This window comes from Armigeres subalbatus, chromosome 1 (genome assembly GCF_024139115.2).
Source record: "Armigeres subalbatus isolate Guangzhou_Male chromosome 1, GZ_Asu_2, whole genome shotgun sequence".
Taxonomy (NCBI): Eukaryota; Metazoa; Arthropoda; class Insecta; order Diptera; family Culicidae; genus Armigeres; species Armigeres subalbatus.
Genome location: NC_085139.1, coordinates 63,454,883 through 63,482,533, shown reverse-complemented (window position 1 = coordinate 63,482,533; position 27,651 = coordinate 63,454,883). Strand labels below are relative to the sequence as shown.

Here is a 27,651-nt window from a genome sequence, read left to right as displayed (position 1 = left end):
ATTTTCAAAATTGGACAAGTTAGGAGCCATAGCCGAAACCGGTATAAGAGAATACAGCCTTCCCTCTCTTACTAGTTTAATAATAAGATTATGTCGATTGTACATATCACAAAGAAACGTGGCTCCGTACACGCCTGAGCCTATCAAATAAACGAACTTTGAAAAAAAAAAAGAGAATACAGCCTCATATACATGGAGGTATTGCTTTGTATCTTACCGCTGAGCCAATTATGTTTAGCATAGAAAGTACCTGTCTAGCATACTGGGATCGTGAGTTAAAACCCCACCGAAAGGAAATAGTTACCTTCAATACATTTTTCGAATCACATGTTGTGCATATGCATAAATCGAGTATCAAACATACTAATTGATGTTTGCTTATATAAGAAAACACCCACAATTGCAAACATGTGCAGGTATAGAACTGTAGATTGTTTCGTAGCTAAACTGGACACTTGAATATCCATAATCAGCAAATAGTTCAACTTCATAAACCTCTTCTCAAACGACAGACGATAACACCTAAGAAGCACCATCGTATTTTTATTGAATTACCTATCTATCCAGCATGTAGCGTAGCGCATCAGCTCTTGATAACAATAATTGTTGCTCCGAACAACCTCCTATAAAGTTTGATAACGGATGATAATTCAACAACGCCCTCGACAATAAGACAAGATTCTGGCGCTTGAATCCGAATTTCCGAGTTTTTGAATCTATCAGCAGTGTGATGGAACGTCGCGAATCGAACGGATCTTTTTTCAAAGTAATCAATACGCACTGTAACTCGGCATTCTGAATCGAAGGATAGTGCCCTAAAAGGCCATCAGGATGGTGTTGGGAGTATTAAAGACCGTCTTTGGTACGTTAAAATATCGTAGGAAAAATACTTCAAATTGATTGAAGTGCCGAAGTTTTTGTATTATTATTTCTCGAAATTATCAATATCAAGATCACACATTTTAAATCAATCAAATGAAGATACAATGCACTGTTTACGCAAAGGATACGTTTCGCGTAAAAACAACTAGGGTTACTGCTCCTGGACTTCATCTCATAGCTCCGATATTCATCCCACGAAAAACAAAGTATTGAAAAGGAATTTGATTTGTGCATTATTCTTGTGATTTTTTCAGCAGTGAACACGCATGTTAGCTAAAAGAACCGACGAAATTGGTGCTGTATTTCTTTGTTTCGCGATGAGATGAATTTATCTTCAGTGAGATAGAAAACGAAACAGTTCCCCTACATCGAAAATCGATTTTTCACTTTTTCACGTATTTTACGGCCTTTAAAAAAACGGCGTAAAAAATTAAGAAATCCGCGTATTAAAAATCGTGTAAGTCCCAAAGCCCACGTAAAATACGACCCGTGTAAATAGCGACCCCAGTGTATTTGAATTTTCAACTATTCCGTGAAAAACTTTGTGCATGTTCCAAGAGCTTTGAACAACAAAAAAGAAATATTAATTGGGTGTCTTGAGTCATTTCTGGCAGACTATTCATTTCTCTAAACGCAGTATCACGAACACTTGAGTCAGTATGTAAGATGTTTCAATTGAAAGTGAGTAGTTATCCAGTTGCCGTTTGAACATTTAAGAGGAAAACATAATTACAACGCACACTTCAAATTAAGTTTAGCATCTTCTTTTTTTCACATAAGCGTAAATGAATCGTTTGTTTGAGAAACTGCATATGTAACATTTTTGGCCAAAATGAGATTTTTATATATTCTGAATCCTCGTCCAAAAATACATATTCTGGCAAAAAATACGAAAAAAAAAATTGTTCAGGAATGTATGAAAAAAAATTCGTTTGTTTGAGAAACTACATATGTCCACGTACTTTGAAGAGCAATTGTGGAGTACTGTTTACATTTTTTGCACTGAAAGTGCCCCAGGGTGTTGAGTGAAATCGAAATATTCGGTGTAAATTTGTTAAAAAACGAACAGTAGGTAATGTCTGTGACATAACCGCTAAGTGGACGTAGGACTTGACTTGACCATGCCCTTAAGATACATAATATGTCCAAATTTCTCACATCAACTATTTTGGATAAATAATCGGCGTTGCATACCATTCCTTGGCAAAATCTTCTCATCAAACCGACACAGAAGTCAAATCTACCTCGAACAAGAATCATCAAAAACAATTCAGGAAGTATCTGTCTGGTCACGAAACATTAGCCTCGACAATGGCAACCTTCCCACTGAAGGACTGCCTGAAATAAGCCACAAGTTGGCCCAACAGGGGATGTAGGGCCTCCTAATCCGTGCGATAGCGACTGAAGGAGAACATTATTTTTAACTCTTAGAGCCTTGAAAAAGGCTGTTTGCTTCGGCTAAGTCCAAAAAGTAAGAAAACGATCTTTTCAAATAACCGCTAATTTCTAGTGGTGGTATAAAAAAGACTGAATGCTCTGCGAGCGAATGCACTTTTCTTTTATACCTTATTTTGAATCTTCTCTGCTTCCCAATTGGTGGGCCAATCAGCCAGTGTCTTGTATCCCGCTTCTTTGTCAGCCAAAGCGTCATCATCATCAACGCGTTCGAGAAGGGCTTCTTCTTTTTTACGCTTGTTGCTCGCTGCTGGCGTCTATTTCCTAACGGGACTTTTCGCTTGATGCAGGCCAATAAGCCGGGCAAGCAAGCTTAGAATTGCAGTTCAGGTGAGAAGTACGTGTTCTTTTCTGAGACAACATTGTTAGTAGTAGATGGAAGGAAACACCCGGACATGGGATTTCGGGTGATAAGATTTAGAATTGGTAACATGGGACGATCATTCAGTCACGTTCGCTTTGTGTGCGGTCAGTATCAAACAATGTTGATCAATGCCAAAAAACCAACATTTGATGAAAAATCGATTGATAGTTTATTTTAATGTTTGAGCTGTTATCGGTGTTTTTTAAACTCAAATATCCAAATATTATGTGAGAGATTTGGACATCTTATGTTTTTTTTTAGGCATGGTCAAGCGAAGTCCTTCGTCCACTTCGCGGTTAAATCAGAAAAATTATCCACTGTTAGTTTTGACGCTATTTATGAAAATCACGCATAAAATTGTATCACTAGAATATTGGATTTGGCACCCAAGTACAATTTCTATCCCGAATGGTATTGAAAGCTTTGATATTGATCTCTATTATTGGCTCTCTGAAGAACCGTTTGTTTTTTGGACATACATGCTGCATCATGTGGCTTTTTTCAGCCTGTCTCGGCTCATCATCGATGCCGGCCGGTCTCGGCTCGACTCTGCTGCTGCTGCCGGTATCTGCTCAGCATTGCTGCTTTGTCGGGTCTGTAGGGTGGACTGCTGCTGTACTGGCTAGGTTCCGGCTGATGATGGTGGCTTCGATGGTGTCGAGCCGAAAAAGCGGTCGGTGCAGACTTCATTCCCTGCTAAAAGGTGTGATGATGCGATGATGCGGTTGCTTCGCTTGTTCCGGTCAGAATGAAAGGAAAAAATCGCGTTGCGCTTTTTTATGGCTTCTCGGCAGACCCAGCTCAGCTGCTGCTCATTCGCTGGTGTCTGCACCAATCAGAACGTGGTAATGGAATGATGCAAGAATTATGCGGTACCCATATTTATAGGTTCCCTTGATCTCAATGTTTTTCATTGAAAACAGTTTCATGCCTATTGAAACAAGTTTCTCGGGTCTTATCAAGCATGGACATGAAAGGCATACTTGAAATCTGTCGATTGAGGGGCTTACGGCAGAAATTCGTCTACTGAGACGAGCACTATTAACGTTTAAAATCTTTCAACTCAGCGTAACGCGGTCGATTTGAATATTTTGAAATGACACCCGGTATAGTAAAGAGAGACGTAAGTCCTACGTCAAAACAGTTTTTTGTTGTTTTCTCGAAATAGTGTCTTATGACAAGAAAATAATATTTCTTACGTTGCTGCTAAGCCTGTACTGGACATGGTATCCAAGGCCGTTGACCTACAATCTTTTGGCGAAAATAAGTGGAACTGTTGCGCACTGGACAAATCAAATACAAAAATGTCTTTTTAGATATGTTATTTTTAGAAATAAATCATTATTTCGTTATGAATGGCATTCTAGATGTTGATTGAATTTCAATCGAAAAACGTGTTTGTGGATGTTATCTAAGCTACTATCTCAATTGCCAATAAAAAAAATGATATGGCAGTACCGGCAGTTTATGGGCATTACATTCAATTAATTTTTATTGATTTATTTAGCATCCTTGATAACGTCTGTCTTTATCATAAAGATAGACATTGACAAAACGAATAATTTACAATTAAATGCATTTGCTCTCTGATCATGACTTTGAATCTTTGTGTAAAACTTTCTCGTCAACCCATCCTTCATCTTCCAAGGCTATCGGCAAATCTATAGAATACTTTTAGGACTTTCCGGAGGTCCTCTCGGGTTTCAAGATATTTTTTCGGACATCTTCAGATAAGTTATAAAACAATCATTATATTTCCAGAGTTTATAGAACATTTCCAAGAAGTATGTCTTCAAACCACGGTGCTTCCCTGACCGTTATTAACAAAAAAAATTCTCCATCAAAACTTATACCCGGAGCTGAATTCTGGGGCTATACTGCATCTCTGAATGAAATTTGAAAAAAAAATCGTAGGGCCCGTTTTGGAGTTACGCCTATTTTAAGACGTAGCTGTATGATATCGATGAAAATCAGTATAATATCTCGTCTTATACATATTTCCCAACTTCCATTGAGTCGTCAACAATAAAAGTACACCCGATTCTTTTTTTTACACGGAGGATGCGTTCCGCGTAAAAAAAGTTTTCAGTTCAAAATTTAAAAATCCATGTAAAAAAAGTTTTATGATTTCTCGACGAATCATGCAAAAAGGAGCAACTTTGCAAAAATTTTGTATGGGATTTTTTTACACGGCCGTGTACAAAAAAACCGTGTAAAACAGAATCGGGTGTAGTTTGCTGATATACCAGTTGCATACTGCAATGATGTACCAGCTTTGATTAAATGTATTAAAAACTGTAGACATATCCTTGACGAAAATGTGTTTATTAAAAATGGTATCGATTTAAATCATTCCAGATCAAACCAAAATTGCAAAACCTGGCGACAATCGGCTACAAGTGCTGTCTTTGTATCCTCACTTATTACCTGGAAAATTCGAACCGTATTTATATGGGACAGCTTGTTAAATTGAACGATTTTGAGTACATTATCGCAGGTGACCTTAAGATTATAAACCTGATAATAGGAATAATGACTAATTGCGAGGCCGAGAAAAACTTGAGAGCGGCTTTGTTCGTTAACGTTACATAAAAGCAGTGTTAAAACGAACTGGGCAGATTTATGGGTTTATGGTGTAGGATTATGTCTGACACCTCAAAGGTGTCTTAAGCGGCTTCACTGAGCATACATGATCTTCTCGATGTTGCGCACATTTAGTAAAATAATGCGGAATTGAGAAAGTTTGTTGACGTATGTATGGATGAAGCTTTAGTAAAGAACAGATGGGTTACTGCTCCTTCAATGCATGTACCTATATCAATCAAAAACATAGAATTGAAGGGCAAATTACGTTGCTCTCATTTTTGTTTTTTTTTTTAGCAGTAAGCATGCAAGAGAGCATTGAAAATGACACGTATCAAGTCGAAATCAATAACTTTTATATAGAATAACTTTTGTCACAATTGTGTTTTTATATAAACAAGTAGCCCTTCATTCATTTTCATTTCATTTATTTAGTCTACATCTATACAGATAACACTGAATCAACAATTTGACGCCACAATACACGGTTCGAGGCCGCATCTCTCCATCCTCGAATACGCCCCACGCTCGCCAAGTCGTTCTGCACCTGGTCTGCCCATCTCGCTCGCTGCGCTCCACGTCGTCTCGTACCTGCCGGATCGGAAGCGAACACCATCTTTGCAGGGTTGCTGTCCGGCATTCTTGCAACATGCCCTGCCCATCGTACCCTTCCGGCTTTAGCTACCTTCTGGATACTGGGTTCGCCGTAGAGCTGGGCGAGCTCATGGTTCATTCTTCGCCGCCACACACCGTCTTCTTGTACACCGCCAAAGATGGTCCTAAGCACCCGTCTCTCGAATACCTGAGTGCTTGCAAGTCCTCCTCGAGCATTGTCCATGTTTCATGTCCGTAGAGGACTACCGGTCTTATTAACGTCTTGTACATGACACATTTGGTGCGCTGGCGAATCTTTTCGACCGCAGTTTCTTCTGGAGCCCGTAGTAGGCCCGACTTCCACAGATGATGCGCCTTCGTATTTCACGACTAACGTTGTTGTCAGCCGTTAGCAAGGATCCGAGGTAGACGAATTCCTCGACCACCTCGAAGGTATCCCCGTCTATCGTAACACTGCTTCCCAGGCGGACCCTGTCGCGCTCGGTTCCACCCACAAGCATGTACTTTGTCTTTGACGCATTCACCACCAGTCCAACTTTTGTTGCTTCACGTTTCAGGCGGGTGTACAGTTCTGCCACCTTTGCAAATGTTCGGCCGACAATGTCCATGTCATCCGCGAAGCAAATAAATTGACTGGATCTGTTGAAAATCGTTCCCCGGCTGTTACACCCGGCTCTCCGCATGACACCTTCTAGCGCAATGTTGAACAACAGGCACGAAAGTCCATCACCTTGTCTTAGTCCCCGGCGCGATTCGAACGAACTGGAGTGTTCGCCCGAGATCTTCACACAGTTTTGCACACCATCCACCGTTGCTTTGATCAGTCTGGTAAGCTTTCCAGGGAAGCTGTTCTCGTCCATAATTTTCCATAGCTCTACGCGGTCTATACTGTCGTATGCCGCCTTGAAATCAACGAACAGATGGTGCGTTGGGACCTGGTATTCACGGCATTTTTGAAGGATTTGCCGTACAGTAAAGATCTGGTCCGTTGTCGAGCGGCCGTCAACGAAGCCGGCTTGATAACTTCCCACGAACTCGTTCACTAATGGTGACAGACGACGGAAGATGATCTGGGACATCACTTTGTAGGCGGCATTAAGGATGGTGATCGCTCGAAAGTTCTCACACTCCAGTTTGTCGCCTTTCTTGTAGATGGGGCATATAACCTTCCTTCCACTCCTCCGGTAGCTGTTCGTTTTCCTAGATTCTGATTATCAGTTTGTGCAGGCAAGTGGCCAGCTTTTCCGGGCCCATCTTGATGAGCTCAGCTCCGATACCATCCTTACCAGCGGCTTTATTGGTCTTTAGCTGTTGGATGGCATCCTTAACTTCCCTCAAAGTGGGAGCTGGTTGGCTTCCATCGTCCGCTGAACTGACGTAGTCATCTCCTCCGCTGCCTTGACTTTCATTGCCTGTACTCTCAGCGCCATTCAGATGTTCCTCGTAGTGCTGCTTCCACCTTTCGATCACCACACATTCGTCCGTCAAGATGCTCCCATCCTTATCCCGGCACATTTCGGCTCGCGGCACGAAGCCTTTGCGGGATGCGTTGAGCTTCTGATAGAACTTGCGTGTATCTTGAGAACGGCACAGCTGTTCCATCTCCTCGCACTCCGCTTCTTCCAGGCGGCGTTTCTTCTCCTGAAAAGGCGGGTCTGCTGTCTCCGCTTCCGTCTATAACGTTCCACGTTCTGCCGGGTACCTTGCTGCAGCGCGACCGCCCGCGCTGCGTCCTTCTCCTCCAGAATCTGTCTGCACTCTTCGTCGAACCAATCGTTCCGTCGACTTCGACCCATATACCCGACGTTGTTCTCCGCTGCGTCGTTAATGGCTGCTTTGACTGTATTCCAGCAGTCCTCAAGAGGGGCCCCATCGAGCTCACCCTCTTCCGGCAACGCTGCCTCGAGATGCTGCGCGTATGCAGTGGCGACATCAGGTTGCTTCAGTCGCTCTAGGTCGTACCGCGGCGGTCGTCGGTACCGAACATTGTTGATGACGGATAGTTTTGGGCGCAGTTTAACCATCACCAGATAGTGGTCAGAGTCGATGTTAGCGCCACGATAAGTCCTGACGTCGATAATGTCGGAGAAGTGCCGTCCATCAATCAGAACGTGGTCGATTTGTGATTCTGTCTGCAGTGGCGATCTCCAGGTGTACCGATACGGGAGGCTGTGTTGGAAGTAGGTGCTGCGAATGGCCATATTCTTGGAGGCGGCAAAATCAATTAGTCGTAGGCCGTTTTCGTTCGTCAGCCGGTGAGCGCTGAACTTTCCAATAGTCGGTCTAAACTCCTCCTCTTGGCCAACCTGAGCGTTCAAATCTCCTATGATGATTTTGACGTCGTGGCTTGGGCAGCTGTCGTACTCACGTTCCAGCTGCGCGTAGAATGCGTCCTTATCATCATCAGTGCTTCCGGAGTGTGGGCTATGGACGTTGATTATGCTGAAGTTGAAGAACCGGCCTTTGATCCTCAACCTGCACATTCTCTCGTTGATCGGCCACCACCCGATCACGCGCCTTTGCATGTCGCCCATCACTATGAAAGCTGTTCCCAGCTCGTGTGTGCTGCCGCAGCTCTGGTAGATGGTATGATTACCTCTAAACGTTCGCACCATTGATCCCTTCCAACAAACCTCCTGCAGCGCTACGATGCCGAATCCACGGTCCTTGAGCACATCGGCGAGTATGCGTGTGCTCCCGATGAAGTTGAGAGATTTGCAGTTCCACGAACCGAGTTTCCAATCGCTAGTCCCTTTTCGTCGCAGTGGTCTTCGCCGATGGTTCCGGTCCGTACTCTCTTGTTGATTGTTCGTTGCTTATGATTTTTAAAGGCTGGCTTGCAGGGCCTGACACCAAACCCCTAAATTTCCGGAGGACCATTCCTCCTTATTTCCGGTGGACCATGGTGCACAGTTTCACTTAGAGTCCCTCGCTGGCACTCGGACGATGATCAGCCGCCCCTAACATGGAGAACAGACGCTGTTGTGAGCCGATCCTGACATGGAGAACAGACGCTCAATAAGATTTGCACCTCCGAGAGGAGCAAACCCCCTTCCCTGTCAGCATACGACCATAGTTCCCACTGGGGTTGGTTACCCGATCTTCCCTAAGGTTGCTCGTATCCCGGCCAGCACCGCGGGGAGGTAGGGATAGGAGTTGCTGGGTAAGAGGCTAAGGACCGCGAGATGGGGTCTATTTTATTCCTTCAGGTACGCGAAGTACCAATGGTACGCTTTACCCAGCATTTGCCGTGCCAAACAAGTAGCCCTTAATGGACCTTAAAACTTTTTTTCTAATATGTCATTTCTCTACATCTAAAATTGTTGGCGTTATCGGAGCATGTTAATCATAGTGGTACAATGTGAATGACATCTGTGGTTTTGTTTAAAGGTTTTGAAGCATTTTCAAAATGTTTCCAACTCCTCATATAAACCTTCACCTGGATTCTATGTCGCAATTGATAAGTTCGTTGTCTCCTGGGGAAGTTAGGATCTTCCGAAGACCTCCAAATATCATATCACAAAGTTTCATATAAAAGGATTTTTTAATACATTCGGCCATGGGCAGGGATGGCACAATGAGCATATATCGGCATATACGCCGAAGTTATATAAAACCCATCTATTGCGAGCTTAATATTATTGTGAAAAGAATATATGTGTGCATTTGATATTGTCTATTTAATTTAAACATAAATAAAAAGGGTTAATCATACGTAGTTGGCTAGAATTGAATGTAGACTTAAGATGAAGCTAATCTTATTTTTAAATGTTCTTAGACAAATTTCATATTACTTATCGTCATAGTCAACAATTTTGTATAGAATTCTAATGGCTGTAACAAAAAAAAATCTTTTTTTATCGCTGACGACGCCTTGGATGTTGAGAAGTACACATACACAAGTACACATGTTATACACAGAATTCTGTTTTTCACACGATTTTGTTTCGGTCGTATTTTTGATCGTGTGGCTTTAATTTATGACCAAAATCCATGCAACATGTTCCTAAAACCACTAATAATCCAGAGAAAAGTCAGATGGTTATTTATATACGATAAACATTTTAGATGGGGATAGGAACTTAGAAAATTTAGATTGTGTTGAAACTGAATCCTGTGCATTTCTTCGATATATATCAGTTACGTCTTAAAAAGGGCGTAACTCCAAAACGGGCCCTACGATTTTTTTCAAATTTCGTCCAGAGATGCAGGATAGCCCCAGAATTCAGCTCCGGGTATTAGTTTTGATGGAGAATTTTTTTTGTTAATAACGGTCAGGGGAGCACCGTGCAAACATCTTTGCTAAATTCCAGAATTGATTATGGTTTTCTGTAAATTTTATAAAATATGTAATGTTTTCAAGCAATTATCACAAACTTCTAGGAATTCGAACTTTAAAAATCTTCAGAAATATGGCTACGATCTACCAGTAAAGCTTATGGCCGTCCAAGAATCTTTCAGGGTGTTCAGTACTAGTAGTAGTGCAGTACAGTACAGTGGTTTTTATGGGTTTCCATAAATCCCAACAATGTTAGACTTCTTTCTTTCTAATTTCTAAGATTTCAATAAACTCTAAGAAGCTTCCAGAGTTTTTTTCATAGGCTTGGTACCGCGCATCCGGATGTGCTACTTCATTTTTGCATATTTCTGCAATTGTTTTCTCATATCCTTGTTAAGTTTCTCAATTTTTGCAGACGAGTTCGGCAGTCTAGTGACTACAGCTTCTGCCTTATAGACAGGAGGTCTGGCAAAGACTACAATCTCATAATGTGGCATAGACTACATCACGTTTTAAAGTGAATCCTTGATGTACACTTCTGTTTATCTACCCTACAGAATTAACGCAATTTCCTTTTCGTAGTATTGGGGTCTCCAGTAGCCTTGCAAGCAAAGGCGTAGGATTGCCAATCCGGAGATGGCGAGTTAGATTCTCGGTCCGGTCTAGGATGTTTTCGGGTTGGAAACTTTCTCGACACCCTGGGCATAGTGTATCCTTGTACTTGCCACACAAGATACATACATACTCATGCATTGGCGGGCATAGAAAAGCACTGGCAATTAAGCACTGAGGAAATGCTAATAGAATACTACACACTTAACTCATTTCACCGTATTCGGTAAATTTTACCGAAATCGTTCGGTAATTTATTTTACAGATTTTTTGTAATTTTTTCCATTGCTCAACTGTCAAAATCACCGAAAATCAGTTAAATTATTTACCGAACAGTTCTGTTGTTGAGATTTCAGTAAAATTTTACCGAATTCGGCGATTTAATTCAAGTGTGTAGGTTGAAAAGCAGGCAAAGTTCTAGTTGGAATGTAGAGCCATTTGAGAAGAAGAAGAAGAAGAAGAAGAAGTATTGCGGGAAGCAGAGATTTTCTTGGCCTCTAGTAGCAACAATAACTACACACTAACATTCCTCTCCTTTCCCAAATCACTGGCTGTTCTTCTTATTAATGGCATTACATATCCACACTGGGACAGAGCCGCCTCGCAGCTTAGTGTTCATTAAGCACTTCCACAGTTATTAACTGAGAGATTTCTAAGCCAAGTTAGGGGAAAACGGTCCAAAATGCACCCCTTAAGCTTTTTCGATGTTTTCGCACATAAAAACAAGAATACCCAACCATTTCAACGTGCAGGTGCAAAATTTACAACCCAGCTACATTTCACAATGATCTCCTATTTAAAACAATAATATTTTCATGACTTTCTAACGCATTTAAAAAATGTTTTTAAAATGGAGACGAGCCAGTCTCGGGCTGAAAGTCTCCTTAATAAAGTCAAAAAAAAAAAAGTTTTAAAATAGGCCTGAGGCAAAACGCACGAATGGTGTTCTAAAATGACTCAATTGCATATAAAATGATGGTGAACGCATGGTTGTTTGTTTCATCTTAATGGACTGAACGACAATCTTACGCGTGAGGCGGAAGAATCGCTAATCGTTAAATTTGAGTGAATATGAAGGGATTTTGCTGATGTTTGCCAATGGAGCTCAATGATGAATAACTAAATATGAATTGCAATGGTAATAATAGTTCATAAATGTCCTACAATAGATTGTATGAATGTTTTAATGAGTGAGGCCATTTTGCCCAAGGGGTGCATTTTGGACCGTTCTCCCCTACCATTTTTTGCATTTGTATACCATGAGGCTAACACGATGATATTTGTATGCCCCTGGAAGTCGAGACAATTTCCAATCCGAAAATTGCCTAGACCGGCACCGGGAATCGAACCTAGCCACCCTCAGCATGGTTTTGCTTTATAGCCGCGCGTCTTACCGTCTTCAACTGCCGCCGTTATTGATCTATATTTGAGTGCTGCTGAAACGTGTACATCCAGAAGACGAGCTTGGTGGTCTAGTGGCTACCGCTTCTGCCTTATAAGCAGGACGCCGTGGGTTCAATTCCAGACTCGCTCCTTTCCTACTTTGTATTTCTATCTTAGTTCTTTCTGTGTGTCACGTTCTACCAAAACGATTCCTACTGTTACAACCTTCCACACTAATTATTCCAAAAACTTCCGTGGCACCTATGATATGTAGTAGGGATCTCTGCATCTTTCTTAAGTAGGTGTCCAACTAACCATCCTTACCCTTTCTCAGGATAGTACATTGCTTCCATCTAAAAGATGGTGATTAGTCCCAAATCAATATCTGTGGTAACGGATGAAAGTGATGCTACTTTCATACAAATTTGTGCTCAATGCTAGTGCTGAAACGTGTACATCCAGAATAAGTGGTAAATTCCAAGCTTCATTCAGTTGGATCGTAGCGCAATTTACACCAATTCTGATCAGTCAACCATAGACAAGTACAGTCAGGCTAAGCTAAGTTGATCTAAGCTGTATCCTTGTTTAGATATTCAACTTTTGTTAAATTCGTCTGTTGGTCTGTCTATTCTTTTGAAATTTCAGTAATTCTATGAGCCTGATCTAGCAGATATAATAACGTACTTCCAGCAAATTTTCTACAATTTTATGGAAGAGCAAAAACTATAAGAAACTTCGAGACTACTTGGGAAATCTCAGAATAGATTTCTCTTTTACAATCCTGGAAATCTGCACGATTGTCAGTTTAATCTCTGATAAACTTTCAAACCTCTGATAGACTTTGGAACGTTTAAACAATATATTTTTAGATCAAGAAATTGAAATATGGTATGTTCTTACCATAATCATGGGTAGGACAATGCTTCGACTGTCCTATCCAGGTGTATTCATGCGTAGGACAGTCCTACTTGTCCCACCCACTCCCGGCGCCACTGGTCATAGAGGATGAGATAAACTTCAATACCTTCGTATCATCTAGTATATAAACAGTAATCATGCTTTGATTTGGTGAATCCTATCGTAATTAATTCTTTATTGAACTTATCGTTCCAGCAACGATGGACTGCTAAAGTCCATAAAGCGACTTCAAAATTTTGCACACTTGACCTTCAGGTCCCCGTGTTGGAAAGAATTTGATGAAAATAAAAACTTCGATGGACTCCGACCTGTTCTTATCTTCGAAAGATTGGCAACAGGAGCATAAGTTTCATCAAAATCAATTCCAGTGCGCTGTAGATACCCTTTTGCCACAAAGCTGGACATTTTCATCTTCTTTGACACAAAACACTCATTTTGATTTTAAGTATCTGATTCCAGCAGGACTGGTAAACGATCTTCGATACTCCGTGGACATCCATGGATTTCAGTTCATCCTGTAATGCTTTGAACCAATGTTCCCGATCGTCTCTTTGAGAAATTCAGACTAACATTCGGGTGGGTCTGTGAACAATGGGGAAGGGTCGTTTGGCCGAAAGAGTCATTTGGCCGAAAAGGTCATTAAGCTGCTTTGCAGCTAAACACTAAGCTTCGCAAAGGATGGCTTCTGCTTGTACCAGCATTCGGCAGGAGTTATAGACTTCGGGGGCAGCAGGGACTATGTCCAAGGGCTTGACGATCCCTCCCCAAGCCATCTGCGAGTTGTGGCGCCTGCCTAGGATGTGGTGGGGTTTGACAGTGGGCCCTGTTAAACCTCTATAAAAAGCTGCATGTATCCGCAAGTAGGCTCCGCCAACGCGACCGTGGGCCGCTCAAAGCGCACAAGCCCAAGTCCTGGTGTCAGGTGGGACGCTAAGCAGCCCTGACACGACGGCCCTCCGGCGAGACGGGAGGTTTGCGCAGGCCCAATAAGCCGCCTGGAAAACCAATCATTACGAACAAAATAAGAGATAATGCGACTCGATATAATCGGCAAAGACCTAGGCGACGAATAAAGGATCACGATTGGAAGCTTGGAACATGGAACTGCAAGTCGCTAGGTTTCGCAGGTTGCGACAGGATGATCTACGATGAATTACATCCCCGCAACTTCGACGTCGTGGCGCTGCAGGAGATTTGCTGGACAGGACAGAAAGTGTGGAAAAGCGGGCATCGAGCGGCTATCTTCTACCAAAGCTGTGGCACCACCAACGAGCTGGGAACCGGCTTCATAGTGCTGGGTAAGATGCGCTAACGCGTGATTGGGTGGTAGCCAATCAACGCAAGGATGTGCAAACTGAGGATTAAAGGCCGTTTCTTCAACTATAGCATCATCAACGTGCACTGCCCACACGAAGGGAGACCCGAAGACGAGAAAGAAGCGTTCTACGCACAGCTGGAGCAGACATACGATGGATGCCCATTGCGGGACGTCAAAATCGTCATCGGTGACATGAACGCACAGGTAGGAAGGGAGGAAATGTATAGACCGGTCATCGGACCGGATAGTCTGCACACCGTATCGAATGACAACGGCTAACGATGCAGCCTCCCGCGGAATGGTAGCCTGAGGCACCTTCTTTCCCCGCAAAAATATCCACAAGGCCACATGGAGGTCACCTAACCAAGAAACGGAAAACCAAATCGACCACGTTCTAATAGACGGTAAATTCTTCTCCGACATCACGAACGTCCGCACTTACCGCAGTGCGAATATTAAACCCGACCACTACCTCGTTGTAGTATGCCTGCACTCAAAACTCTCAACGGTGAACAACACGCGTCGAAGTCGGACGCCGCGGCTTAACATTGGGCGGCTACAAGACGGTAGATTAGCCCAAGAAAACGCGCAGCAGCTGGAAGTGGCACTCCCAACGGAAGAGCAGCTAGGCGCAGCGTCTCTTGAAGATGGCTGGATATTTGATATTCGATCCGCCATTGGTAGCACCGCAACCGCTGCACTTGGCACGGTGCCCCCGGATCAGAGAAACGACTGGTATGACGGCGAATGTGAGCAGTTAGTAGAAGAGAAAAATGCAGCATGGACGAGATTGCTGCAACACCGCACGAGGGCGAACGAGGCACGATATAAACAGGCGCGGAACAGACAAAACTCGATTTTCCGGAGGAAAAAGCGTCAGCAGGAAGATCGAGACCGTGAAGAGACGGAGCAACTATACCGCGCTAATAACACACGGAAGCTCTATGAGAAGTTGAACCGTTCACGTAAGGGCCACGTGCCACAGCCTGATATGAGTAAGGACATAAACGGGAACCTTCTTACGAACGAGCGTGAGGTGATCCAAAGGTGGCGGCAACACTACGAAGAGCACCTGAATGGCGATGTGGCAGACGAAGATGGCGGTATGGTGATGAACCTGGGGGAACGCGCGCATTCTACCGGCTCCGGATCTCCAGGAAATATGGCCGGCTGAAGAACAACAAAGCCCCTGGGGTTGACCAACTACCAGGAGAGCTATTTAAACACGGTGGTGAGGCACTGGCTAGAGCGCTGCACTGGGTCATTACCAAGATTTGGGAGGAGGAAGTTTTGCCGCGGGGGTGGATAAAAAGTGTCGTGTGTCCCATCTACAAAAAGGGCGATAAGCTGGATTGTAGCAACTACCGCGCAATCACATTGCTGAACGCCGCCTACAAGGTACTCTCCCAAATTTTATGCCGTCGACTAGCACCAATTGCAAAGGAGTTCGTGGGGCAGTACCAGGCGGGTTTTATGGGCGAACGCTCCACCACGGACCAGGTGTTCGCCATTCGCCAAGTACTGCAGAAATGCCGCGAATACAACGTGCCCACACATCATCTATTCATCGACTTCAAAGCCGCATATGATACAATCGATCGGGACCAGCTATGGAAGCTAATGCACGAACACGGATTTCCGGATAAACTGACACAGTTGATCAAAGCGACGATGGATCGGGTGATGTGCGTAGTTCGAGTTTCAGGGGCATTCTCGAGTCCCTTCGAAACCCGCAGAGGGTTACGGCAAGGTGATGGTCTTTCGTGTCTGCTATTCAACATCGCTTTGGAAGGGGTAATACGAAGAGCATGGATTAACACGAGTGGTACAATTCTCAATAAGTCCGTCCAGCTATTTGGCTTCGCCGACGACATAGATATTATGGCACGTAACTTTGAGAAGATGGAGGAAACCTACATCAGACTGAAGAGGGAAGCCAAGCGGATCGGACTAGTCATCAACACGTCGAAGAAGAAGTACATGATAGAAAAAGGTTCAAGAGCATGAGCATGAGCATGACTCCGTTATTGCCAGGTCAGCTGTAACTACACAGAGAACCAACAGATGAAGTTTGGGACTAACATCATCTTCAATGTGTAAGAACTGGTGACCCCAAAATTAAGCAATACCAGCGCCGGCCGTGTCCGAATGCAGGTCAATTAAGGAATAGGTAGGAAAATGTTGACATGATACTCGCTTTGATAGAAGCCGACGAGTCATCTGCACTTCCACGAGAAATCACTGGGATGTTGGATATATGGGGTAGGGAGTGTGGCAGGGTTCGTTTTGGTAAACGGTATGCCGTGTATATCGTGTAGTTTGATCTATTTAAACGAACTATCGAACGAACACTAATTATTTGAATTACCGACCGCACTAAGCAGAACAAGATTTTCGATGATCGGCCGATCGTTCTGCTTACTGAAGAAAACACGACTGGTCGCGAACTAAATTTCCACTTAATCAATCTTCTCACCTGCACAAAGCAGAACAAAATGTCGATGACCGGCCGATCGTTCTGCTTACTAAAGAAAACACGATTATATGCGAACAGAGTTTTCACTTTCTCACAATACAAATGAACAAAATATAATGCATAAACTAGACTAAAAATCCGTAATAGCTTTCAACCTGCAAAAATAACTTTGCGCTGTACAAAGGATTTCTGAAGAACACTAAAAGTACAAACCGCACAACAACTTAATTAATGGCGAATCTCGTAAACGTTATCGAAGCTCTCCCGTCTCTGAGCCACAGATCATGGTTTACCGTAAACAGTGGATTGTTTGTAAAAGTACGATTATCCGGAGTTTATTAAAGGAAACTAGGCAAATATTTAATTTTGATGAGACAACGGTACAAGACATTATAGCAGTTTTAGCTTTAGGTCAAAATTAGAGGCTCTAACCATAATTACATCAACTTTAAGGTGGAAAGCTTCGATAAAGAATCTTTCCTTTACCGTGGTAATGCTGCTGGGCAATTAGCTTAATGTTTATGTTGCATGGAATTTGTTTATGTAAATTTGAAAGAAAGTAACATTATTTGAAATGATGAATTGAAAATTTGTAGAGAAAAATTATAACTGGTAGGTAAGGTATTACCATTTTCAGGAAAAAAATTTTAGGGTGATTAGAATAAGGAACACGAATAAGCGGAATTAGGATTAATAGTTTTTCATATGATTGGAATTGGAGCCAAGGAATTGCTCTAGTTCGGATAGTTTTAAACATAGCGCATTACCTTGAGTGAATGGAATGAAAGCACATCACATAAAAAATCAAGTAAAAGAAAATAATTGGAACTTGCTCACCGATGTCATTCGTCTATTTTTGATCTGAAAGGCTGTCAGTATTAACTTGAAAGGCTTCATTTTTGATGATAATTGCCAACTTCAGAGTAACCACCACAGGGCTTCATTCATCCAATTGAAATCGGTAAACATTCCCCAAAATGACACGTCGCCGTCTTTGTTGATTTCTTGCACCAAATCCGGATATATCGTTGAGCATAGGGATTAAACTCAAGAGTAAACCTTGATATCCGACGGTGATATTCAGCTCGCGATTGACCTTCATGTACACGGTTTCCTCAAGTGGTCTAGAAACAGCCTCCATATTATGCTCCTAGTACGTTGATTACGTTGAATACTATCAGCATGAGGCGAGACATATTTCATTCCCTGCGGCGAGTTCAGTTTGTTCTGCTGGGTCCCTTTTTGTTCATGGTGATGTGGTAATTTTTCGCACGCGGAGGAACTTCTCTCCGTAAGTTCAATGGCTTGCGGCACTTTCACTGTAGCCGTCAGGTCATTTATGAATCATTTGCTAATCGGCCAAAAAATGAGCAGAAAATTGAAAAAAAAAACTTCTACATAATAGAAAGAGGTTCAAGAGAAGACAATGTGAGCCACCCACCGCGAGTTGGCATCGGTGGTGACGAAATCGAGGTGGTAAAAGAATTCGTGTACTTGGGCTCACTGGTGACTGCCGAAAATGTTACCAGCAGAGAAATTCGGAGACGCATAGTGGCTGGAAATCGTATATACTTTGGACTCCGATCGAATAGAGTTCGCCACCGTACCAAACTGACAATCTACGACCAACGCGCACTCGGAGTTTTCGTACGCTGCGTACCATCTATGGTGGGGTGCAGATGGCGGACGGTACGTGGAGGAGGCGAATGAACCACGAGTTGCATCAACTGTTGGGAGAACCATCCATCGTTCACACCGCGAAAATCTGACGTCTGCGGTGGGCCGGGAACGTAGCCAGAATGTCGGACAATAACCCGGTGAAAATGGTTCTCGACAACGATCCGACGGGCACAAGAAGGCGAGGTGCGCAGCGGGCAAGGTTGATCGATCAGGTGGAAGATGACTTGCGGACCATCCATAGACTGCGTGGTTGGCGACGTGTAGCCATGGACCGAGCCAAATGGAGAAGAATCTTATCTACCGCACACGGCACTTCGGCCTTAGTCTGAATGAATAAATAAGTAAATAATACAGACTTCGGAAGAGCAGCGGTTGGACTTCGGTTAATAAGATAAACTGCCGTCAACGCTGCCTCCGACCACATGTATTTCGGTAGCTTGGATTCAAACAGCTCGTATCTTCTCCACAACGGTTCGGTTCCTTTCCGCACATAATATTGTTTCTAGTCATTCGACAGATACTCACACCCTTGATCGATTCTCAACTTCAATATCTTCAGAAACTTCGTGAAAATTTCACTCTTCTTCTTCAATAGGCATAAGTGAGTGAGTATGGTCATCAATAAACAAGATGATTACTGTATCTGTTTCATCGATCTAAACAAAACTAACAAATGGGTTCGCATGGATTTCCCTTCTTTCAGCTTCAATCGATTTAACTGCTTCCTGAGTAAATTCTGAGTGCCAATAGACTTTTTCGCTAATGTATTTTCAAGCGCCTTCCACATCTCTTTTGCTGAGGTCTTCTCGCGTACAACCAAGAAACCTAGAAACTCACAATATGGGCCTTAGCTTTTCTATTCGCCTTTTCAGCATAAGCCGCCGGAGAGTTCTCTGTTACAGTGTTCAACACGCCGGCTGAATCCAGAAACATCTTCACTCTGTAGCTCCAGTTCTGGAGTCCTGGTCCACCATCGAACTGTGGTATTCCGTGTGTCGACTCTCACATAATGTTGCCCATAACCTTTTAACGGCTCGAATAACGAAGGCAGCTTAACGAGTGAAAAACTAACAGCTTTATTGAAACAGGGGAAACTGGGTTCAAATGCTCCCACGGGGCAAAACGACCCTTTGGCGTGTTTAAGGACATTTTCAGCAGATTTTCAAGAGTGTTTAATCCTTCGCATGTAGTTCGGGTCTCGAACTACGAATCTAGCAGTAAAAATGCTAGAAAGTATGTCTTAAACTGCTTACGCCCTTGGAGTTTTTGGTCACCAAGGGCGTAAGCAGTTTGGCCGTTAGATGCAATTGCCTACTTTGTTAGCATGCTACAGAAAACTTTGAATATCTTGAAAGTCTGTTAACGCCGGATGGTGAAACCAAGATTGACATAGGAGACGGATGACGAAATTAACGAAATATTTGGAAATTGAATCAAACGAGTCAGTGCAACGAAATCCGAATATTCAACTCTAACGTTAAATCTGCCAGTGAGATGTGTGTTTCAGCCAGCAGGGATCACGCAAATGTTGCAAGTATTTAGCATTCGATGTGACGACGAAGCCTCAATAAAGAAATAATGGAAGTCGTTAGGAATCTAACCCGGGTCCAGGTCAAGGCATAAGCGAGCAGCCACTCAGGCTAAAGGTATTTTCTGTTGGCCCTATATCCCCTTGGGGGATTCATGCTACATTAATAAGAGTGAAATTAGTTGCGTGCCAAATGCAAAAATGTCAGCGGCGCGGTGATGTTGAAAACTGTCGGCGGCGACGTTATTCCGTGGCCAGAAGCGAGGTATCATGGATTTCCAGGCGACAGCGCTACTGTTCAAAAACTTTGTCAAAAAACCCAGATTAATCCATCTAGCGGAGATGATGCCTTTCTCATGCATCATAAAATGTATTGAAAAAATGTAAAAAAAACAGTTGGAATGGAATGGAATAGATCGCATGTTTTGTATCATTTTGCATGTTTTTCCATTAATGAATACGCATTGCCACCAAAACTGATTTTTTTTTCGATTTTGGAGATTTTCCAATTAACCAATCCGATAATCCAAAACAATTATTTTTCAATAATTCCTAAACACAATGTCCGATCGGGCAATTTTCAATATCAATGGTACCACATTCCCCGTCGAATGCAACTTGTTGCGAGTAAATCGGGTAATGCTAAGTTGTCTACAAAATTACATACACTACATACATACACACATACAGACATCACCTCTGTTCGTCGAACTGAGTCGATCGGTATATATAACAGAAGAGGAGCGTGTTGAACGACGGGTGGCGTTCGTGGCTGCTAGAGCCGCTCTGAAGACTGAGATTAGATCAAGCAAAAAAGCCTGCTTCGAGGGCCTGTGTCAAAGTGCCAACGCGAATCCATGGGGTGACGCCTATAGGGTCGTAATGGCCAAGACACGTGGGGCGATGGCCCCTTCAGAGCGGTCTCCAGAGATGCTGGAGAGGATCATCGCGGGGCTCTTCCCACGTCACGACCCAAGTCCCTGGCCTCCCTTTGTGGAGCTGCCACGGGCCAGGGTGGCCGACGAGGGAAGAGTAACGGTGGCGGAACTTGCGGGGATTGCACAGTCCCTTAGTGTAGGTAAAGCGCCAGGACCGGATGGTATTCCGAACCTGGCCATCAAAGCGGCCATTGCCGAGGCTCCCGAGATTTCCCCGAAGCATGGAAAAGGCAGAGCTTGGTCCTATTGCCAAAAGCGGGAAAACCACCGGGGGATCCGTCGGCATATAGACCAATATGCCTGCTTGATACGGCGGGGAAGGTGCTCGAGAAGATCATCCTCAACAGGTCTATCGAGTCACCAGTTTGGCTTCCGAAAGGGTAAGTCGACCGTAGACGCTATCTTGTCGGTTACCAAATCCGCGGAGATAGCTATCCAGCGTAAAAGGAGGGGAGTTCGCTATTGTGCAGTAGTGACTCTCGACGTGAGGAATGCTTTCAATAGTGCCAGTTGGGCAGCTATTGCAGATGCGCTCCTGCGTCTTGAATTCCTGAGTACCTGTACAAGATTCTCGGAAGCTACTTCCAGAATCGAGTACTTGTATACGACACGGAGGCGGGTCGGAAGTGCATTGACATAACCTCAGGGGTTCCGCAAGGTTCCATACTGGGTCCGGTGTTATGGAACGTCATTTACGACGGTTTCTTGAGGTTGAAGTTCCCGGTGGGCGTGGTAATCGTCGGCTTCGCTGACGATATTACGCTGGAGGTCTACGGCGAATCGATCGAAGAGGTGGAGTTGACTGCAGCCCACTCGATCGCAATTGTGGAGGAGTGGATGAGTTCCTGGAAGTTAGAACTGGCTCACCACAAGACTGAGGTGGTTGTTGTTAACAACCGAAAGTCGGAGCAACAAGCGGTGATAAGGGCAGGCAACTGCACGGTCACCTCTGAACGCTCCATCAAACTCTTGGGGGTAATGATCGACGATAAGCTCACCTTTGGTAGCCACGTCAATTACGCCTGCAAGCGTGCCTCCACAGCTATAGCGGCATTGTACCGGATGATGTCCAATAGCTCTGCGGTTTATGCCAGCAAGCGCAAGCTTCTGGCTAGCGTTGCTCTGTCCATACTGAGGTATGAGGGGCCAGCTTGGGGCACGGCCCTGCGTATTAACTGCTACAGAACGAAGTTAGAAAGTACGTATAGGCTCATGTGCCTTAGAGTTGCGAGCGCGTACCGTACCGTGTCGCACGATGCACTTTGCGTCATCACCGGTATGATGCCTATTGACATCGTTATCGGTGAAGACATAGAGTGCTTCGAAATGCGCGGAACGAGAGGCATCCGTAGGACTGTCAGGTTGGCCTCAATGGTCAAATGGCAGCGTGCGTGGGACAGTTCCACTAAGGGTAGATGGACACATAGGTTGATACCGGAGATAGGTACGTGGGTCAAGAGGCGCCATGGGGAAATCACTTTCCACCTGACTTTCCACCTGGCCATGATTGCTTCAGATAGTATCTACACCGGTTAGGACACTCGGCCTCGCCCGAGTGTCCGGTGTGCGTAGGTTTAGAGGAAAAGGCGGAACACGTGTTGTTCGTGTGCCCGCGTTTTCGCACAATGCGCGACCACATGCTTGCCACATGTGGTCTGGACACTACTCCGGACAACCTAGTCCGGAGGATGTGTAAAGATGAAGTTGGCTGGAGTGCCGTTTTATCGGCTATCGTCCAAATCGTCTCGGAGCTACACAGAAAGTGGCGCGTGGACTCGAGGAATGGCTAGTTCAGGCGCAAATAAGAGGTGGTCCAAGAGTTCGGAGTCGGCTTCATGGGTCATACCGGTGCCCTGTGGTCGAACTCGATCCTTTTATCGAACAAGTGGCCGCGTGAAGAACAACATGGTATCGTCGCTTTCGCGGCGTCGGTCAACCGGGCGGGTTTCGAGCCCGAGGACGGAAAGGGGTCCTCGTCAAGGCTGGGGCAGGCGTAGGCACCGCGTCGGCAAGTCCCTCTGTGTGCTGGCGAATAGGCCCTATCGCAGAAAGGTCAATTTGGGGTGCACGCGGCATCATTATTCTTGATACCAGTCGTGCAGAGGGAAGCAGGCGCGAAGTCGACCCTGCCCACCTTCCGAGGACATAGGGCGTGGTAAGGCCACCTGGAAAGCCGGCAATGCGCTGGCACGATACCATGGTGTTCTTCTAAAAAAGCGAGTCACGATGTTCGATGCTGCAAGGACACGCAGCTAACCTCGAGGGTGCGTCATGCACTGGCCCCCCTTTGAAGCATTACTTTCTGGTTGAACCGAAGGGACGATGGGCTTGGCGGCAATGGAAACGGTTTAGCTGGTCGGGGATGCAGTCCTGCCTCCCTCATTGGAGGTGGCCCCTAACCCAACACTTCCTGGTCAACCCAGGATGTCTGTTGAGCAGATTCCCCCTCCATTGTTTAGGAAGAAAAAAATATATATATATAACACTATGTGTCTCCGGGCCTTCTATCAAAGTTGTTTTTTGTTTGTTGTTTGTTACAATGACAAAAATCCAATGATATTATTTATGTTTGGAAGGAATCACTAGTGATTCCAATACAAAAAGTTGCTGGAACGATTAAAGCCGAAGAGTTTCGTCCCATCAACATGTTGCACACATTAGAGAAAATTTTAGAACTTGTAGTTAAAGGCCAGCTAATTAAATATTTAAATAGTAATAACTTGTTAATACCGGAACAATCAGGTTACAGGGAAGGCCATTCCTGTGAAACTGCATTGAACTTGGTATTATCTAAATGGAAGGAAAATATGGAGCGTAAAGATACTATTCTAGCTGTGTTTTGGATCTCAAACGCGCTTTTGAGACAATTTCTCGGCCCTTATTGTTGAAAACTGTTAAGCGCTTTGGAATTTCGGGTTCTGCATACAAATGGTTTGAAAGCTATTTGTCTGACAGATCCCAACGGACTGCTTTCAATGATTATGTGTCGTGTCCCGTGGAGAATGACCTTGGTGTACCACAGGGAAGTGTATTAGGGCCCCTTTTGTTCATTATGTACATTAATGACATGCGACGGGTCTTACGTTATTGTGACATTAATTTGTTTGCTGATGATACTGTAATATTCATTGCAGCTCAAAATCTGGAGGAAGCGATTGAACACTTGAATGAAGATTTGCATTCTTTAAGTAGATGGTTGAAGTACAAACAGTTAAAATTGAATATTAGTAAAACAAAGTATATGGTTATTTCGAAAATCGTTCAATTGATAATGTCTCTGTGAAAATTGATGACGAGACACTTGATCGCGTATGGGAAATTAAATATCTTGGCGTGATTATTGATGATAAATTGAAATTTGACCAACATATTGACAATGTCATCAAGAAAATAGCCAAGAAGTATGGAATCCTATGTCGACTGAAAAACGAATTAAATACAGCTAGTAAAATACAGTTGTACAAATCAATCATCTCTCCTCACTTGGACTTTTGTCCTTCCATTTTGTTTTTAGCAAATCAGACACAAATATCGAGATTGCAGCGCTTGCAGAATAAGATTATGCGTTTGATTTTAAGATGTAACAGATTCACTTCCTCAACTTTTTTGTTGGATGCATTGCAGTGGCTCTCAGTGAAGCAAAGAATTGTGTATTTAACAATGGTGTTCATTTTCAAAGTAGTAAATGGTTTGCTGCCTCGATATTTGTGTGATCGAATTGAAAGAGGAAGTGACATTCATAGATATAACACTAGAAACGCGGAAGATGTAAGAACACCAAACTTTTTGCATGGAGCTTCACAAAATTCTTTGTTTTTTAAAGGTATCAATGATTTCAATTCGATGCCTACACATATCAAACGTGCAACGACATTATCACAATTCAAGAGACTTTGTGTTTCACACGTAAAAGCTGTATTTTAAGTGAACTGATCTGAGTAAGCCGTGCTCAAAAACGGGTGGAATCAATTTTCGCACGTCAAAAATTTATCCTAAGAAAAATATGTTTTTGTACCTCCCCTCAACTTAAATTGAAGTGTTCTGAAAAATTGAATCATGAAGAAAAGTTAAAAAAAATCGTTTCACACTTCTTCAAGAAATGATACAGTGTCGGAAGAATCTCTTTACTCGGATTGCGAAGTTTTTCCATCAACTGAAATTGCTGAGTGGTTCCTGCCAGTTTTACAAGTCGTTAGTAGCAGCTTAAGATGAGCGTGATAGTCGATTCAAACTTGGAGTTGGAACGTATACCGATGGCCACAAAAGGAACTAAGGTTTGATACGGTATTGACACATCGGTAAGTCCGTTTCTTTATAATTCATACGCGAGTTATCGCTCGGTTTGATTGTCGGTCGTCTATCGATTCCAAACACAATGTTTTTGGTGTTCCAGTTATTTTATATAGGGTACCAAGACATTTCATTAGATTGTCTACAAAAAATTGTTTAAAAGACTACTAACAGTAAATCAATAGTTGGAGCAGCAGGCACAAAGATTATATAAAATGGCATTTCAATTGGGGCATTCTAATGACAATGTATATGACTTCATTCCAGGTTTTATTTGATCTTTATTATTGTTTTTTTGTTATAATTAGCTTGATATACTAACACCAAAGCTACTATAAACACATTACATAGTATATTGTATTTCATGTATTCATTGATCTTACTTTATTACTTTAATTATGAAGGTACGACCTGATAATCCCAGTATTCGATATTCCATTGAAAGGAGCATTACGAATGGAAAAATAATTAATAAATAATATTTTTTATAACTTCTAATTAAAACATTAGTTTCAAGAAGTCGCTTAGTCAAAATATGTTTATTTATGATATGTCTCCTCAATTGCTACAATCCAAGAGTTAAATTGTACAGTATTAAAAATCATGCAAATCTCAACTTAAATTATCAGCTGGTAAAAACTCGGTAGTTTTCATTCGCATGAGAATTTGAAACATTTAGCGTTATTTTGAACACATTTCGCAACGTCAAAAAGACTAGAGATAGATTTTAAAATTAAGAGGGCTCTATTTTGAAATGATTTGTGGTAGATTTGCATATACTCAAGCATTAGAAACAGTATTTACTCGGATTTGTTCCACAGTCATAGAACAGCGAAGGACTTTTCGATGGGTCAGCATAGAAGTAAGCTACTCATTTTTTTCAATCTGCAGTTCCTTAAATAACCACAGCGAGATTAGATAAGGAAAATTAATATATGGAAAGGAAAATTAATGAATTTCAATTTACATAGAAAATCCCGCCTTGCGAGTTTGTTATTCATTGGTCACCGATTGAGAAAATCAATTTTCTTCAGGTCATCAAAATTTAGTTTTGCTTTGTGCGGGTGAATAAATAAATTAGAAAATAAAATTTTAGATCGCGTTCAGACATGTTTTCCTCGGTAAGCAGAACGATCGGCCGGTCTTCGAAATTTTGTTCTGCTTAGTGCGGCAAGCAGAACGATCGGCCGGTCACCGGAATTTTGTTCTGCTTTGTGCGCCCTTCAAATAAAATGATGAGTTTTATTTTCATCGACCAAACTACACGTTATACACGGCATACCGTTTACCAAAACGAACCCTGCCACAGTCCCTACCCCATATATCCAACATCCCAATGATTTCTCGTGGAAGTGCAGATGACTCGTCGGCTTCTATCAAAGCGAGAATCATGTCAACATTTTGCTACCCATTCCTTAATTGACCTGCATTCGGACACGGCCGGCGCTGGTATTGCTTATTTTAAGGTCACCAGTTCTTACACATTGAAGATGATGTTAGTCCCAAACTTCATCTGTTGGTTCTCTGTGTAATTACAGATGACCTGGCAATAACGGAGTAGCAACCGTGGGCGGTCAATCATGCTCATGCTCATGCTCACACGTAAAAGCTGTATTTTAAGCAGCTACTTAGTTGACTTTTTAAAAATCATTAATTATTGTATCTTGACGAAGTTTGACCTACGGATATTTTGTTTGGACAATTGTGTTTTTCAATTATTGAGGCACTAATAAACTATTTTGTTCGCCTCGATGATGATGATGGATTTTATATTTATTGACGTAATTGTAATTTGACCTTTTTCTTGTGTAGTCTACAAAAGTTTGAGTCTCGCGCGCGTAAAGCAGATATGAATGATTTTTAAATTTATGTACAGACTTGCGCTTTTTCAGCTGTTTCAATGGTTCTGCGGATTAGTAATAGGCTATCTAGTAGAGTGTGGTTTTCCGCGGTTGATAACAAAACTTTTGATATCGACGGAGCGGTAACACAAGTTTTGATTTTGTTGACAACGACATAGTTTATTAGATTATTATTGATGCTTTCGAGTGGCTAACGTTACTTGTAATAACATGAAACGCGATTCTTGGTGGAACTTTTGAAATCTGTGCGAGAGGTATCACAAGTTTTGCATTTTTATGAACTCGAAGCATCACTACTGATACTTATGAGAATCTGTAGATGAATTAAACAGTTTTTACATTTATTATTTTTGCTGGATAGTAATGGAAAGTTATGAAATTTATATCTGTGATGGTAATCAGATCGTTTTTGTTTTGTTTTGCAAATCTGATTAAATTGTTGAAAAATTAAATTCAATCAATTATCTT

The 27,651-nt window shown here is 42.8% G+C and overlaps 1 protein-coding gene across 1 annotated transcript in view; it reads left to right on the top strand.

The window, feature by feature from the left end:
- The first annotated feature begins 705 nt into the window (after positions 1 to 705).
- The window catches only part of LOC134226297 (aminopeptidase A), a 99,703-nt gene continuing 72,757 nt past the window's right edge, over positions 706 to 27,651 (top strand). The window contains exon 1 of the mRNA XM_062707017.1: positions 706 to 862. Coding sequence (XP_062563001.1) covers positions 832 to 862 — 31 coding nt within the window. The 5' untranslated portion in view covers positions 706 to 831. The remainder of the gene's footprint in view (positions 863 to 27,651) is intronic.